The sequence below is a fragment of the Oncorhynchus kisutch genome, linkage group LG13, assembly GCF_002021735.2.
Source record: "Oncorhynchus kisutch isolate 150728-3 linkage group LG13, Okis_V2, whole genome shotgun sequence".
In the NCBI taxonomy this organism is placed as follows: Eukaryota; Metazoa; Chordata; class Actinopteri; order Salmoniformes; family Salmonidae; genus Oncorhynchus; species Oncorhynchus kisutch.
This window is the reverse complement of record NC_034186.2, coordinates 32,762,955-32,780,367: the sequence shown is the minus strand read 5'-3', so window position 1 is coordinate 32,780,367 and position 17,413 is coordinate 32,762,955. Positions and strand designations below refer to the sequence as shown.

Here is a 17,413-nt window from a genome sequence, read left to right as displayed (position 1 = left end):
GCTATTGGCTGTCGTCAAGGCTCTGAAGGCGTGGAGACATTGGCTTGAGGGGGATAAACACCCTTTTCACATCTGGACTGACCACCGCAATCTGGAGTACATCCGGGCGGCGAGGAGACTGAACCCTCGCCAGGCAAGGTGGGCCGTGTTCTTTACCTGTTTTGTTTTCACCCTGTCCTACAGACCAGGTTCCCAGAACGCTAAGGCAGATGCACTGTCCCGGATGTATGACACAGCGGAGTGGTCCATGGATCAAACTCACATACTTCCAGCCTCTTGCCTGGTGGCACCGGTGGTGTGGGAGCTGGACGCGGACATCGAGAGGGCATTAAGTACAGAACCCACTCCTCCCCAGTGTCCAGCTGGGCGTCTGTACGTTCCGTCTGCTGTCCGCAACCATTTGATCTATTGGGCGTTGTCTTAGTTGGAAGTACTGGTGGTCCACCTTGGCCAAGGATGTGAGGGTTTATGTTTCCTCCTGCTCAGTGTGCGCCCAGTGCAAGGCCCCTAGACACCTGCCCAGAGGGAAGTTACAGCCCTTACCCATTCCACAACGGCCGTGGTTGCACCTATCGGTGGATTTCCTCACGGATCTTCCTCCCTCACTGGGTAACACCACGATCCTGGTTGTTGTGGATCGGTTCTCTAAGTCCTGCCGCCTTCCTTTGCCCGGTCTCCCTACGGCCCTACAGACTTCGGAGGCCATGTTTACGCACATCTTCCGGCACTACAGGGTGCCTGAGGATATAGTGTCTGATCGAGGTCCTCAGTTCACGTCAAGGCTCTGGAGAGCGTTCATGGAATGTCTGGGGGTCTCGGTCAGCCTTACCTTGGGTTTTCACCCCGAGAGTAACGGGCAGGCGGAGAGAGTAAACCAGGATGTGGGTAGGTTTCTGCGGTCTTATTGCCAGGACCGGCCGGGGGAGTGGGCGGTGTTCATCCTCTGGGAAGACATGGCCCAAAACTCGCTCTGCCACTTCTCCATTAACCTCTCTCCCTTCCAGTGCGTACTGGGGTATCAGCCGGTTCTGGCACCTAGGCATCAGAGCCAGATCGAGGCTCCTGCGGTGGACGAATGGTTTAAGCACTCGGAGGAGACCTGGGACGCCGCTCATGTGCACCTCCAACGGCTGTGAGGCATCAGAAGGCGAGCACCGATCGCTACCGCAATGAGGCCCCGGTGTTCAGACCAGGTCTGGCTCTCGACCCGAAGCCTGCCCCTCTGCCTGCCCTGCCGGAAGCTGGGCCCGTGGTTTGTGGGGCCATTCAAAGTCCTGAGGAGACTGAACGAGGTTTGCTACAGGTTACAGCTTCCCCCAGATTACTGTATTAACCCCTCGTTCCATGTGTCTCTCCTCAGGCCAGTGGTGGCTGGTCCACTCCAGGAGTCTGAGGTGCGGGAGGTTCCTCCGCCCCCTCTGGTCATCGAGGGGGCCCCGGTGTATGCTCTTCGAGCCATACTGGACTCGAGGCGTCGGGCGTGGGGCCTTCAGTACCTCGTGGAGTGGGAGGGGTACAGTCCGGAGGAGAGATGCTGGGTGCCGGTGGAGGACGTTCTGGACCCTTCGTTGCTGCGGGAGTTCCACCGTCTCCATCCGGATCGCCCTGAGCCTCGTCCTCCGGGTCGTTCCCGAGGTCGGTGTCAACGTGCTGGTACTGTCACGACTTCCGCCGAAGTCGGTCCCTCTCCTTGATCGGATGGCATTCAGCGGTCGACGTGACCGGCCTTCTAGCCATTGCCGATCCACTTTTCATTTTCCATTTGTTTTACGCACCTGGTTTCAATTCCCCAATTGCATGTTCATTATTTAACCCTTTGTTTTCCCGATGGTTTTTGTGTGTGTTTGTTTTATGTATTTCAGTCCTATTTGTGTGGGCTTGGTATTACTACATGTATTTTGTCATTTTGAGTAAAGTTACTTTTATTACTCATCTCGGCTGTCCTGCGCCTGACTCCCCTGCACCTGCTACACCACATCAAATCAAATCAAATCAAATTTATTTGTCACATACACATGGTTAGCAGATGTTAATGCGAGTGTAGCGAAATGCTTGTGCTTCTAGTTCCGACAATGCAGTAATAACGAACAAGTAATCTAACTAACAATTCCAAAAAAAACTACTGTCTTATACACAATGTAAGGGGATAAAGAATATGTACATAAGGATATATGAATGAGTGATGGTACAGAGCAGCATAGGCAAGATACAGTAGATGATATCGAGTACAGTATATACATATGAGATGAGTATGTAAACCAAGTGGCATAGTTAAAGTGGCTAGTGATACATGTATTACATAAGGATGCAGTCGATGATATAGAGTACAGTATCTACGTATGCATATGAGATGAATAATGTAGGGTAAGTAACATTATATAAGGTAGCATTGTTTAAAGTGGCTAGTGATATATTTACATAATTTCCCATCAATTCCCATGATTAAAGTGGCTGGAGTTGAGTCAGTGGCATTGACAGTGTGTTGGCAGTAGCCACTCAATGTTAGTGGTGGCTGTTTAACAGTCTGATGGCCTTGAGATAGAAGCTGTTTTTCAGTCTCTCGGTCCCAGCTTTGATGCACCTGTACTGACCTCGCCTTCTGGATGACAGCGGGGTGAACAGGCAGTGGCTCGGGTGGTTGATGTCCTTGATGATCTTTATGGCCTTCCTGTAGCATCGGGTGGTGTAGGTGTCCTGGAGGGCAGGTAGTTTGCCCCCGGTGATGCGTTGTGCAGACCTCACTACCCTCTGGAGAGCCTTACGGTTGAGGGCGGTGCAGTTGCCATACCAGGCGGTGATACAGCCCGCCAGGATGCTCTCGATTGTGCATCTGTAGAAGTTTGTGAGTGCTTTTGGTGACAAGCCGAATTTCTTCAGCCTCCTGAGGTTGAAGAGGCGCTGCTGCGCCTTCCTCACGATGCTGTCTGTGTGAGTGGACCAATTCAGTTTGTCTGTGATGTGTATGCCGAGGAACTTAAAACTTGCTACCCTCTCCACTACTGTTCCATCGATGTGGATGGGGGGGTGTTCCCTCTGCTGTTTCCTGAAGTCCACAATCATCTCCTTAGTTTTGTTGACGTTGAGTGTGAGGTTATTTTCCTGACACCACACTCCGAGGGCCCTCACCTCCTCCCTGTAGGCCGTCTCGTCGTTGTTGGTAATCAAGCCTACCACTGTTGTGTCGTCCGCAAACTTGATGATTGAGTTGGAGGCGTGCGTGGCCACGCAGTCGTGGGTGAACAGGGAGTACAGGAGAGGGCTCAGAACGCACCCTTGTGGGGCCCCAGTGTTGAGGATCAGCGGGGAGGAGATGTTGTTGCCTACCCTCACCACCAGGGGGCGGCCCGTCAGGAAGTCCAGTACCCAGTTGCACAGGGCGGGGTCGAGACCCAGGGTCTCGAGCTTGATGACGAGCTTGGAGGGTACTATGGTGTTGAATGCCGAGCTGTAGTCGATGAACAGCATTCTCACATAGGTATTCCTCTTGTCCAGATGGGTTAGGGCAGTGTGCAGTGTGGTTGAGATTGCATCGTCTGTGGACCTATTTGGGCGGTAAGCAAATTGGAGTGGGTCAAGGGTGTCAGGTAGGGTGGAGGTGATATGGTCCTTGACTAGTCTCTCAAAGCACTTCATGATGACGGATGTGAGTGCTACGGGGCGGTAGTCGTTTAGCTCAGTTACCTTAGCTTTCTTGGGAACAGGAACAATGGTGGCCCTCTTGAAGCATGTGGGAACAGCAGACTGGTATAGGGATTGGTTGAATATGTCCGTAAACACACCGGCCAGCTGGTCTGCGCATGCTCTGAGGGCGCGGCTGGGGATGCCGTCTGGGCCTGCAGCCTTGCGAGGGTTAACACGTTTAAATGTCTTACTCACTTCGGCTGCAGTGAAGGAGAGACCGCATGTTTTCGTTGCAGGCCGTGTCAGTGGCACTGTATTGTCCTCAAAGCGGGCAAAAAAGTTGTTTAGTCTGCCTGGGAGCAAGACATCCTGGTCCGTGACTGGGCTGGGTTTCTTCCTGTAGTCCGTGATTGACTGTAGACCCTGCCACATGCCTCTTGTGTCTGAGCCGTTGAATTGAGATTCTACTTTGTCTCTGTACTGGCGCTTAGCTTGTTTGATAGCCTTGCGAAGGGAATAGCTGCACTGTTTGTATTCAGTCATGTTACCAGACACCTTGCCCTGATTAAAAGCAGTGGTTCGCGCCTTCAGTTCCACACGAATGCTGCCATCAATCCACGGTTTCTGGTTGGGGAATGTTTTAATCGTTGCTATGGGAACGACATCTTCAACGCACGTTCTAATGAACTCGCACACCGAATCAGCGTATTCGTCAATGTTGTTGGCTGACGCAATACGAAACATCTCCCAGTCCACGTGATGGAAGCAGTCTTGGAGTGTGGAGTCAGCTTGGTCGGACCAGCGTTGGACAGACCTCAGCGTGGGAGCTTCTGTCTGTAGGCAGGGATCAACAAAATGGAGTCGTGGTCAGCTTTTCCGAAAGGGGGGCGGGGCAGGGCCTTATATGCGTCGCGGAAGTTAGAGTAACAATGATCCAGGGTCTTTCCACCCCTGGTTGCGCAATCGATATGCTGATAAAATTTAGGGAGTCTTGTTTTCAGATTAGCCTTGTTAAAATCCCCAGCTACAATGAATGCAGCCTCCGGATAAATCGTTTCCAGTTTGCAGAGAGTTAAATAAAGTTCGTTCAGAGCCATCGATGTGTCTGCTGGGGGGGGATATATACGGCTGTGATTATAATCGAAGAGAATTCTCTTGGTAGATAATGCGGTCTACATTTGATTGTGAGGAATTCTAAATCAGGTGAACAGAAGGATTTGAGTTCCTGTATGTTTCTTTCATCACACCATGTCACGTTGGCCATAAGGCATACGCCCCCGCCCCTCTTCTTACCATAAAGATGTTTGTTTCTGTCCGCGCGATGCGTGGAGAAACCCGCTGGCTGCACCGCTTCGGATTGCGTCTCTCCAGTGAGCCACGTTTCCGTGAAGCAGAGAACGTTACAGTCTCTGATGTCCCTCTGGAATGCTACCCTTGCTCGGATTTCATCAACCTTGTTGTCAAGAGACTGGACATTGGCAAGAAGAATGCTAGGGAGTGGTGCACGATGTGCCCGTCTCCGGAGTCTGACCAGAAGACCGCTTCGTTTCCCTCTTTTTCTGAGTCGTTTTTTTGGGTCGCTGCATGGGAACCATCCCGTGGCACTGGTTGTAAGGCAGAACACAGGATCCGCATCGCGAAAAACATATTCTTGGTCGTACTGGTGGTGAGTTGACGCTGATCTTATATTCAGTAGTTCTTCTCGGCTGTATGTGATGAAACCTAAGATGACCTGGGGTACTAGTGTAAGAAATAACACGTAAAAAAACAAAAAACTGCATAGTTTCCTAGGAACGCGAAGCGAGGCGGCCATCTCTGTCGGCGCCGGAAGTAACACCCTGGCCATTACAATCGGTGCTCATCTGCCATTGGACATAAACACTACACAATAAGTAGGAAATCGCAATTTCAACAATGAGTGGTTTGGAAGGAATCAGTGACAGTGAATAACTGCAAGCATGGCAAACAAATCACTAGCCTGCAATTCAGTGGAGTGGCTATGTGGTTCCGAATCTGACCACACTATTTTCCAAGTTTAAAATGATAAACATTCAACATTGGCAATGCTGTCAATGAAGCATGATTTGTGCCGCACTCAAAACAACTGTTAACTCGGAACTGCGAAAACTTGATTCAGTGAGTTCAAGACAACTGGGAAAATACGTTTTGAACTGTCATCCAACTCGAAATTGTAAATCCAACCTCTTTCTAGAGCTACAACCTGAAGATCAATGATGTCATCATGATTCAACCTTTTCAGAGTTCCCAGTTGTTTTGAAAGCACCATAGATCCAAAGAATGCCAGAATTTGATGACAAAATTTTCCCACAAAGGACTGCCATGCCACCTTCCTGTTCAAATGAGCACAGCACAACAAAGTGAGTCCAAAAAATGTATTGTATGCTGCTGCATAAATGATGTAATATGCCAGGGAGATATGTATACTGTAGCTAAGAAAGTAATACTAAGTATGTTGTGTAGTAAGATGTTGCTAGCCCATGTGCCTCACCCTAATAATTTGGTCTATTTACCCCTCTTAATTTTGCCTTCTGTTCTGACTTGGTGGTGCACATATAGCCTATAACCTGTTTTAGAGAAATGTAATCATAAAATATTGTAAGAGCTTTCATTCTCTGCTCATATGCCCCCTTTATTTATCCTACGGTTCTGACTTGGTGTACAGGGAGAACAGTGTAAGAATGACTCATTTCTGAATTGTGTCGCTGTACATTTCAAAAGTGCTAAACAAATAGTTATATTGACTACGTCTGTCCTAGCTCGCTCATTAATGTCTTAATAAAAATTACAGATTGTCTCTTATCTGCTTGTCGTTCCCTTATGCCATAGTTTATACATCTCAATTGTCATTAGAAACCACATTTGTTTATAAAGGCAGTAAATGAGGCTGAATGAACTGTTTCGCTGACAGACAAGGCTCCGGTGACAACCAGGTGTAGCAGTGGTTAGGTGTTGGGGTTTGTGGGCACCGTTTGTCAACGTTATAGTGCAATTAATGTATTGTTTAGTGTTGTGTAGTGGCTTTGCCAGCATGCATCCCACTTATTTTATTTTTTCCCACCAAGATTTACATGCTAAAATCGCCACTGGTAGAGTGGCACTGTATTGTTTTCAGGTTAGAGTAGATTCTTACATTCTCACCATTCAGCTCCAAACCAATCAGTCATGACTCCTGTCATTAGCCTACCTCAACAGTCCTCCCTAGCAAGTCATGATCTTGTCTTGACAAATAAATGCAATCAAATGGGATAGCAGACTATTTATTATGGATAGCTCTGGATTATCATCTGTAATATATTGTGAATAGTCTATAATTTTTTTGTTTCTGCATTGACATGCAAACAGTCCTTGGCAACAAACTTTTTATTGAACATGACATGTGAGATGTGCATGAGTTAGATTAGAATATTGGTCAACCACAGAACCAGCTTGATGGAATAGAACACCATGTACAGCAGAATGTGGGAAATGAGTCTTAGTTTTCTTTTGGCTCAAAAGGTGCTTGTTAAATGTGGCAATGCACTTAACCACTACGACTTTCAGTATGAGTAGTACTATCATCTTGTGGCGAAGGATCTGTTTTCTCATGAGACATTTTTTTAAATAAAAGCTGAGAAAAGAGAAAAACACTCCCACGCACATCAAAACCACAGCAGCAAGTCCCTTTAAAGGCAACTTTTGGTGTTATTTAGCATAAAATAATACATCCATGCATGTGAAATATGCTCTGTGAATGGACTCTTCTGCTTCATTAAGCAAAATAATTTGACTATAGGGCTGATCAGCCACTGATGTGTCTCAGAGAGAGAGAGAGAGAGAGAGAGAGAGAGAGACCCAGGACAGCAGCACAATTAGACCCAACCAAATCATGAAAAAACATAAAGATAATTACTTGACACATTGGAAAGAATTAACAAAAAAACTGAGCAAACTAGAATGCTATTTGGCCCTAAACAGAGTACCTGACCACTGTGACTGACCCAAACTTAAGGAAAGCTTTGACTATGTACAGACTCAGTGATCATAGCCTTGCTATTGAGAAAGGCCGCAGTAGGCAGACATGGCTCTCAAGAGAAGACATGCTATGTGCTCACTGCCCACAAAATGAGGTGGAAACTGAGCTGCACTTCCTAACCTCCTGCCCAATGACCATATTAGAGAGACATATTTCCCTCAGATTACACAGATCCACAAAGAATTCGAAAACAAATCCAATTTTGATAAACTCCCAATTCCACAGTGTGCCATCACAGCAGCAAGATTTGTTACCTGTTGCCGCAAGAAAAGGGCAACCAGTGAAGAACAAACACCATTGTAAATACAACCCATATTTATGCTTATTTATTTTCCCTTGTGTACCCTTAACCATTTGTACATCGTTGCAACACTGTATATATATAATATCACATTTGTAATGTCTATTGTTTTGAAACTTCTGTATGTGTAATGTTTACTGTTAATTTTTATTGTTTATTTCACTTTTGTATATTATCTACCTCACTTGCTTTGGCAATGTTAACACATGTTTCCCATGCCAATAAAGCCCCTTGAATTGAAAAAAAAATAATTGAGAGAGAGAACTATTCCAAGAGCCTAAACAGACAGAAATCAGTGCCTTGACCTTTCTATCTTCTAACTGTCTTGCTTTGTAGACCTACATAGGCCTGAGTTTCATACTTCTACCACACAACACATGCATACAAACCACACATACACACACACATTAAAACACATACACACACTCACACAAAGGGCCATGTCTCAACCCACAACACCATGTTAATCCAGTACAGATCCTGGGAGGCTACACTGTTACTGCTATTAACAGGGATTACAGTGTGGTTAGTGAGAGACTACATTTGTCCCCTGTACATGCAATTACACTGTCACCTCACACATGCCAGTGGCCTTTCTACAGCTTAGTGGCTGGTCAGACCTCCCATCCACTGTGATGGGTAAAACTCCCCTCTCTCAGGCTTCTGTAGGCTACATTAGTGCCCTGCAAAGAATCAGATTGGAAATTAGTGTATACAGTACAGTAGGCCTATGTCAGTAGGAATATGTGTAGAGAATGAATAAAGATGCTTCGTTCAAGGCTCATGAGTCTTGTCCAGTGGAGGCAACTGAGGGGAGGAAGGCTCAAAATAAGACAGCAAATGGAATGGAAACCATGTGTTTGATTTATCACTTATTACCACTCCAGCCATTACCACGAGCCTGTCCTCCCCAATTAAGGTGCCACCATTCTCCTGTGGACTTTTCCATAGAGATCCTATGGTCTTGTCATTGTGTCTTGTGAGCATCTGTGTATAAAATATTGATTACGAACAGCACTCATACAGGTGAACACAGAGTATTGTCCTATTGTCGTCATGTTATCCCATCCAGTAGCCAAGATGTGGATTTCAAGAGCCAATAGTAAAGGCATTTGATCTCCATAACGCGAAATCTCCAGAAATGTTTCTAGAATGATACACGTCTTTCACCAAAAATAAGTAGGATGGTATTGGCTATTGTATAAAGATTGCTGCGATGTCTAATATAAAAGGGCTGCACTTGCAGGTAGAGGCGCACTGGCCTGCAGGTTGTGTCATCCTCTGTTCTCTGCAGGGCAGGACCTAAACAGCTGCTCCGCAGTAAAACCAGCCCGGGTATCCCAGCGCGTCTCCAATCCGCTCCAATCCTACAGGCTGTGCTACGTGCTCAGCTCACAACACTCGGCTTTTCTCTCTGACACATCTCCGTTATTTGTAAAGGAGTTCACCTGATCCATGTAATTCACTTTAATCCAAGATTATTGTGAATATTCACAGACAAAAGCAGAGCCTTTATTTTCTACGTTTTATTGGTGGATTTGGATTACACGTGTTACAGTAATTAATTTGATATTTATTTGTGAGCGGTTCTGTCTAGTAGACTCACCACTGCGAGGACAGGCTGATCTTGACAGTCACAGCGTGCACCAGAATCGCACGTCGTCACAGGACTCCGGGGAGAGCTGACAGATTGCTCAGCTGGTGTTTGCAGCTGTATCCTCGGCGCCAAAGCGAGATACACTGCCAAGGAAGGCTTTATCTACCGGTTGGATGCCATACGAGGCTTTGTAGGTCTTCTTTTAATTGCCTCGACTCGTTCTCTTGGATCTACACCTTGCTGTTTGGTTGTCAGTATGGATTTCCTACCGGCTCTTCTATTCTTTTTTCTATCCGCTGTCCCGTTGTCGGCGGACAATGCGAACAGTAAAGCCCGGAGCTGTTCGGATGTCCGACAGTTCTACAGCGGGAAAGGCTTCACCCTCAACGGGGTGCCACAGACAGAGATATCTGGTAAGTAACGGTGCATTTTGTAGCCATACTGTTACCTTTTTCACGCAACTAGTTAATTAAATAATTGTATACAATTTAGTATAATTTTTGCTTCCGGTGTGAACGTTAAATAATGAGCACAAGACACGATTGAGGGCAATAAGGTAGTGAGCGGTCAGCTAATATAGGCTACTGTATCTACCTCTACAAGTACACTCTCCATGTGCAGCTATAGCCCCGAAGTTGCACACTTCAGCTGAAAAGAGCTTCTCAAAGTGCTCTGCTGTTTTCACATAGGGTTGGGCCTGGCATCAATATAATACTTTTAGATGTGGTACACAAAAAGAATTCAACCAAAAAAAACATCAGCATCATCATCCATTATAATTTTGTAGGCCTACCTGAGAGTGCATCACTTGTTTTCAGTCACGTGGATAAAAGAAAGCATGGTATAACCAAGAGGCAAAGTGTGGTAGAACTTACATTCTATTTCAGGCTCAACATTCAGTACAGTATTTTTGAACTAATAACCTTTTGTATGGTAATTAGATTTAACTGCCACTCAAATGTCCTGCCTGTTCGTTTAATAGCTCAGACACACCAGTAGGATTGTCAAACATTTGTCTGCTGACAGTAGGTCCTACTTAGTAACTCTGAACAGTGTCAGCAGTCAATATTTTTTATGTTCACACAGCAAAGACCATGAAAGTCTTGGCACTCAGCCTTCTTAAAATACTCCAAACCAGAAGGTGGCAGTAGCGTTGTTTGACAACGCATGTCCATGTGTGTTGCTGAAGGTCTAGATTCCAAGCTAGCTGTTCATTGTATGGAAGAGACCAAGGCGCAGCGTGAGATGAATAAATCTTCTTATTTAATGAAACGAAGAACACTCAAAACAAACCTACAAAACAACAAAACGAACGTGAAGCTATATATGAAAAGTGCAGACATAGGCAACTAACGCATAGACAATCACCCACGAATTACCCAAGGAATATGGCTGCCTAAATATGGTTCCCAATCAGAGACAACGATAAACAGCTGCCTCTAATTGAGAACCAATCTAGGCAACCATAGACGAACAAAACACCTAGACTAGTAGACAACCCCATAAACATACAAAAACCCTAGACAGGACAAAACACAACAAACCACCCCTTGTCACACCCTGACCTAACCAAAATAATGAAGAAAACAAAGAATACTAAGGTCAGGGCGTGACAGTACCACCCCCCCCCCCCCCACCCCCAAAGGTGTGGACTCCCGGCCGCACACCTAAGCCTATATGGGAGGGTCTGGGTGGGCATAACTCCGAGGTGGTGGTTCTGGTGAGGGACGTGGACCAGTTCTGACTCGGCCCACTTACGTAATGTCTCTGGAGCGGGAACCCTCACCACCTACCCCGGACTAGAGGAAGCCACTGGACTGATGGTCAAGTCTGGAGTGAGTGGTGCCTATGGACAGGCAGGAGACTCTGGTGGCGCCGGACAGGCGGGAGACTCTGGACAGGCGCCGGACAGGCGGGAGACTCTGGACAGGCGGGAGACACTGGCGGCGCCGGACAGGCGGGAGACTCTGGACAGGCGCCGGACAGGCGGGAGACTCTGGACAGGCGCCGGACAGGCGGGAGACTCTGGACAGGCGACGGACTGGCAAGAGACTCTGGACAGGCGGGAGAATCTGGACAGACTCCGGACAGGTGGCAGACTCTGGACAGGCGGGAGACTCTGGACAGGCGGGAGACTCTGGACAGGTGCCGGACAGGCGGGAGACTCTGGACAGGCGCCGGACAGGCAGGAGACTCTGGACAGGCTGGAGACTCTGGACAGGCGGGAGACTCTGGACAGGCGGGAGACTCTGGACAGGCGCCGGACAGGCGGGAGACTCTGGACAGGCGGGAGACTCTGGACAGGCGCCGGACAGGCGGGAGACTCTGGACAGGCGGGAGACTCTGGACAGGCGGGAGACTCTGGACAGGCGCCGGACAGGCGGGAGACTCTGGACAGGCGGGAGACTCTGGACAGGTGGGAGACTCTGGACAGGCGGGAGACTCTGGACAGGCGACGGACAGGCGGGAGACTCTGGACAGGCGGGAGACAGGCGGGAGACACTGGCGGCGCCGGACAGGCGGGAGACTCTGGACAGGCGGGAGACAGGCGGGAGACACTGGCGGCGCCGGACAGGCGGGAGACTCTGGACAGGCGCCGGACAGACGGGAGACTCTGGACAGGCTGGAGACTCTGGACAGGCGGGAGACTCTGGACAGGCGCCGGACAGGCGGAGACTCTGGACAGGCGGGAGACTCTGGACAGGTGCTGGACAGGCGGGAGACTCTGGACAGGCGCCGGACAGGCGGGAGACTCTGGACAGGTGCCGGACAGGCGGGAGACTCTGGACAGGCGAGAGACTCTGGACAGGTGGGGGACTCTGGCACCGAACGGGCGGGAAACTCTGGCCAGGTGCCGGACAGGCGGGAGACTCTGGACAGGCTGGCGGCGCCGGACAGGCGGGAGACTCTGGACAGGCGCCGGACAGGCGGGAGACTCTGGACAGGCTGGAGACTCTGGACAGGCGGGAGACTCTGGACAGGCGCCGGACAGGCGGGAGACTCTGGACAGGCGGGAGACTCTGGACAGGCGGGAGACTCTGGACAGGCGCCGGACAGGCGGGAGACTCTGGACAGGCGGGAGACTCTGGACAGGTGGGAGACTCTGGACAGGCGGGAGACTCTGGACAGGCGACGGACAGGCGGGAGACTCTGGACAGGCGGGAGACAGGCGGGAGACACTGGCGGCGCCGGACAGGCGGGAGACTCTGGACAGGCGCCGGACAGACGGGAGACTCTGGACAGGCTGGAGACTCTGGACAGGCGGGAGACTCTGGACAGGCGCCGGACAGGCGGAGACTCTGGACAGGCGGGAGACTCTGGACAGGTGCTGGACAGGCGGGAGACTCTGGACAGGCGCCGGACAGGCGGGAGACTCTGGACAGGTGCCGGACAGGCGGGAGACTCTGGACAGGCGCCAGACAGGCAGGAGACTCTGGACAGGCTGGAGACTCTGGACAGGCGGGAGACTCTGGACAGGCGCCGGACAGGCGGGAGACTCTGGACAGGCGGGAGACTCTGGACAGGCGCCGGACAGGCGGGAGACTCTGGACAGGCGGGAGACTCTGGACAGGCGCCGGACAGGCGGGAGACTCTGGACAGGCGGGAGACTCTGGACAGGCGCCGGACAGGCGGGAGACTCTGGACAGGTGGGAGACTCTGGACAGGCGACGGACAGGCGGGAGACTCTGGACAGGCGGGAGACAGGCGGGAGACACTGGCGGCGCCGGACAGGCGGGAGACTCTGGACAGGCGCCGGACAGACGGGAGACTCTGGACAGGCTGGAGACTCTGGACAGGCGGGAGACTCTGGACAGGCGCCGGACAGGCGGAGACTCTGGACAGGCGGGAGACTCTGGACAGGTGCCGGACAGGCGGGAGACTCTGGACAGGCGCCGGACAGGCGGGAGACTCTGGACAGGTGCCGGACAGGCGGGAGACTCTGGACAGGCGAGAGACTCTGGACAGGCGGGGGACTCTGGCGCCGGACGGGCGGGAGACTCTGGCGGCACCGAACGGGCGGGAAACTCTGGCCAGGCGCCGGACAGGCGGGAGACTCTGGACAGGCTGGCGGCGCCGGACAGGCGGGAGACTCTGGACAGGCTGGAGACTCTGGACAGGCGGGAGACTCTGGACAGGTGCCGGACAGGCGGGAGACTCTGGACAGGCGCCGGACAGGCGGGAGACTCTGGACAGGTGCCGGACAGGCGGGAGACTCTGGACAGGCGGGGGACTCTGGCGCCGGACGGGCGGGAGACTCTGGCGGCACCGAACGGGCGGGAAACTCTGGCCAGGCGCCGGACAGGCGGGAGACTCTGGACAGGCTGGAGACTCTGGACAGGCGGGAGACTCTGGACAGGCGCCGGACAGGCGGGAGACTCTGGACAGGCGGGAGACTCTGAACAGGCGGGAGACTCTGGACAGGCGCCGGACAGGCGGGAGACTCTGGACAGGCGGGAGACTCTGGACAGGCGCCGGACAGGCGGGAGACTCTGGACAGGCAGGAGACTCTGGACAGGCGCCGGACAGGCGGGAGACTCTGGACAGGCGCCGGACAGGCGGGAGACTCTGGACAGGCGCCGGACAGGCGGGAGACTCTGGACAGCCAGGAGACTCTGGACAGGCGGGGGACTCTGGCGGCACCGAACGGGCGGGAGACTCTGGCCAGGCGGGAGACTCTGGCGGCGCCAGACAGGCGGGAGACTCTGGCGGCGCCTGTCCAACTCATCCCAAACCATCTCAATTGGGTTGGGTGATTGATGAGGCCAGGTCATCTGATGCAGCACTCCATCACTCTCCTTCTTGCTCAAATAGCCTTTACACTGCCTGGAAGTGTGTTTTGGGTCATTGCCCTGTTGGAAAACAAATGATAGTCCCGCTAAGCGCAAACCAGATCATCAAATCAAATCAAATCAAATGTATTTATATAGCCCTTCGTACATCAGCTGATATCTCAAAGTGCTGTACTGAAACCCAGCCTAAAATCCCCAAACAGCAAGCAATGCAGATGTAGAAGCACGGTGGCTAGGAAAAACTCCCTAGAAAGGCCAAAACCTAGGAAGAAACCTAGAGAGGAAGAAACCCCTTTTTGAATCAGTAGGTTTGTCCAAACTTTTGACTGTACCTTAAGGGTGCCTTAAGGGGTGCCATATATGAAGTAGAATCCTTTTTGTCTCTATCCAGATTTTGTTCTCAAAGGGTGAAGAAAGTCCTTGATGATACTAGCCAGATGACCCCAGCTAGATAACTACCTAGCAAGATTACAAAGAAACAATTTAATTCACTCTCCATAAACCCACACTGCCAGTGCCAGCCCATAGCCAAATGTTTAGCTAGCTAACGTTAGCATATTCACTAGCTAGCACAACATAGCTCGCTAAGCACTGCACTAACTCAGCAGCTAACATATTTTATTTTTATTTTTTTTATTTTACCTTTATTTAACTAGGCAAGTCAGTTAAGAACAAATTCTTATTTTCAATGACGGCCTAGGAACCGTGGGTTAACTTCCTGTTCAGGGGCAGAACGACAGATTTGTACCTTGTCAGCTCGGGGATTCAAACTTGCAACCTTTCGGTTACTAGTCCAACGCTCTAACCACTAGGCTACCCTGCCGCCCATAGGCAGATGTTTAATTGAAACTAGGGGTGCGTTCGTAAATTCAATCTGGAGTGCCAGAGTGCGCTCAGTGTGCCCTCTGGGCGTTCTTAAATTCAGAGCGTTGTCAAATTGTCCATTCGTAAATTCAGAGCGTTTCTCTCTCGAAGCGCTCAGAGCGCACACTGGACACTCTGGCCAGAATAAGGGTTGATCCGAGTGTTCTGGCTTCACAACGGCAGTCAAGCACCCATGCTAACTGGCGAACGTTGGCTAGCTTACTAGCTACTTCCAGACACAAATGTGAGAACACCTCACTCTGACAATTTTACTCGCCCTAGTAGAGTTGGTTAGGCTGTTTTTTTGTTATCCAGAGCATTGGTGACTTGCTGTTGGCAACAATTAAATTTAGATCAAATTAATTTGCAGACATTTACTGACACCGGCCATATTCAACGGGTGTTGAGTGTTCGTAAATTCGTCAGTTATTCTGAGCTCTACCACACTCAGACGAGAGTGCTCTGAAATCGTAGTAGATAGCCAGAGTGAATTTACGAACGCGCCCTAGCTAATCCATTATGATGTAATTATGTCAATACTAGCTACAGTGGTTAGCTAGTTTGGAGGAAGTATTTAGTGTTGTGTGCATTGCGTCTGTGCACTAGCTAACTACCATCCAATAGCCCACATTCCATATGATGGGTGTCAGGTAGCCTAGTGGTTATAGCGTTGGGCCAATAACCAAAAGGTTGCTGGATGGAACCCCCGAGCTGTCAAGGTAAAAATCTGTCGTTCTGCCCCTGAACAAGGCAGTTAACCCAAGTTAACCCACTGTTCCCCGGTAGGCCGTCATTGTAAATACGAATTTGTTCTTAACTGACTTGCCTAGTTAAATAAAATATGAATCGGGACTGGCTCACCTGTGGATGTATGTAGAAAATACCCCATTTGTTTTTCTTCTTTTTGTTGGCTCCTCACGTGGGGTTTCGTGCTCTCTGATTGGCTCAAAGTCAAGTTGTCAGCCACTGATAAGCATTGTGATTCTACTAGTAGAAACGATAGGCTCGTCGCTACCGGGTCGGCATGCAGCAGGTACAGCTTTTGTTTTAACAAGAGAAGGAACGGCCTCCCATTGTGATAAGTACCTTTCGGCAGTCTATTGGCTGAGATTCAATGTGTTTCATGTTTAACCTTTGGACTTCTCTCCCTAATGCTACTCTCCATTAGACAAGGCCTCCCTCTAAACTGCCTTATCTGAACGTTAGTCCATCAGCAAAAATGGTGTCATCACATAATCATATTGACTGTGTTCTGGTGTGATGTCATGGCTTGATGAGCATAACCAAACTTTCCTTTAAAATATATAGTGATTTATATGGATAACTGAGAAATACAGACACACATGCATACACACACACAGCAATATTCAAAATTACTGTGAGTAGACAGTTAATATTCCAGGATGAATGATCAAAACAGCCATGCAGATGAAGAGCCATTAACAGAACAGTGTAGGAGGTGGGCTGCCAGTCTTCACATCCAGCATCACGCAAAGCAACATGTTTTATCACAGTGATTAGTAGGCAATGTCAACCTCTGAAGCAGTCACCCTTTATATTAGACACTTTGTTGTGCCATCCTCCATAACTAATAACTCATACACGCACATGCATAACCACGCACGTACACATACATGTAGCACACACTCACGCACGTACACACCTTTGCAATTATTGCAGAGTTGCAATAGGTTTCTGAGTCTCCTGTTGGCTGTGTATTATGTACACAGAGCTAAGAGGGTAGTAGAGGGGAAATTGCCAATGGGCTCTGCAGGGAATTTGAAGGTCACTTCATTCAGTCTCAATGACATTTTGAAAGCAAGGGGAAAACATTGAATATGCCCAGTGTGAATCATTCAGGGTCTGTCATCTTTTATTTATCTGCAAAACAAAGTAGCGACCGCAGCTCAGGAATGGATATAGATTGTCGTTTTTCATGACGTCCAGGAGATGTGATTCGTTATATCTGCCATTAAATGCTCCCACTCTCCCTTTAACACCACATCAGCATCATGCCCTGGGGCTTCAATATCATTCAGTTGAGGCCCAGATTGAAACATGAAATCGTTTTACACCTTCCCTGTATGTGACAGTGGGCTAGACAAAAAGCAAATTTGTTCTGTAGATACTGATCTATGTTTTGAAAAATGTAAATTAGTTTGATGTGTGTACTTTTGCCTTATCTATGTATTTAGTCTTACTAACAT

The 17,413-nt window shown here is 49.5% G+C and overlaps 1 protein-coding gene across 2 annotated transcripts in view; it reads left to right on the top strand.

The window, feature by feature from the left end:
- The window catches only part of gpc1a (glypican 1a), a 75,674-nt gene that overhangs the window by 7,269 nt on the left and 50,992 nt on the right, over positions 1 to 17,413 (top strand). Inside the window, exon 1 of one of the 2 annotated variants that reach the window (XM_020499076.2) lies at positions 9,105 to 9,965. The exons of the other annotated variant lie outside the window; for it this stretch is intronic. Coding sequence (XP_020354665.1) covers positions 9,809 to 9,965 — 157 coding nt within the window. The 5' untranslated portion in view covers positions 9,105 to 9,808. Of the gene's footprint in view, positions 1 to 9,104; positions 9,966 to 17,413 lie in introns of those variants that run through there. 2 annotated transcript variants of the gene reach the window in all.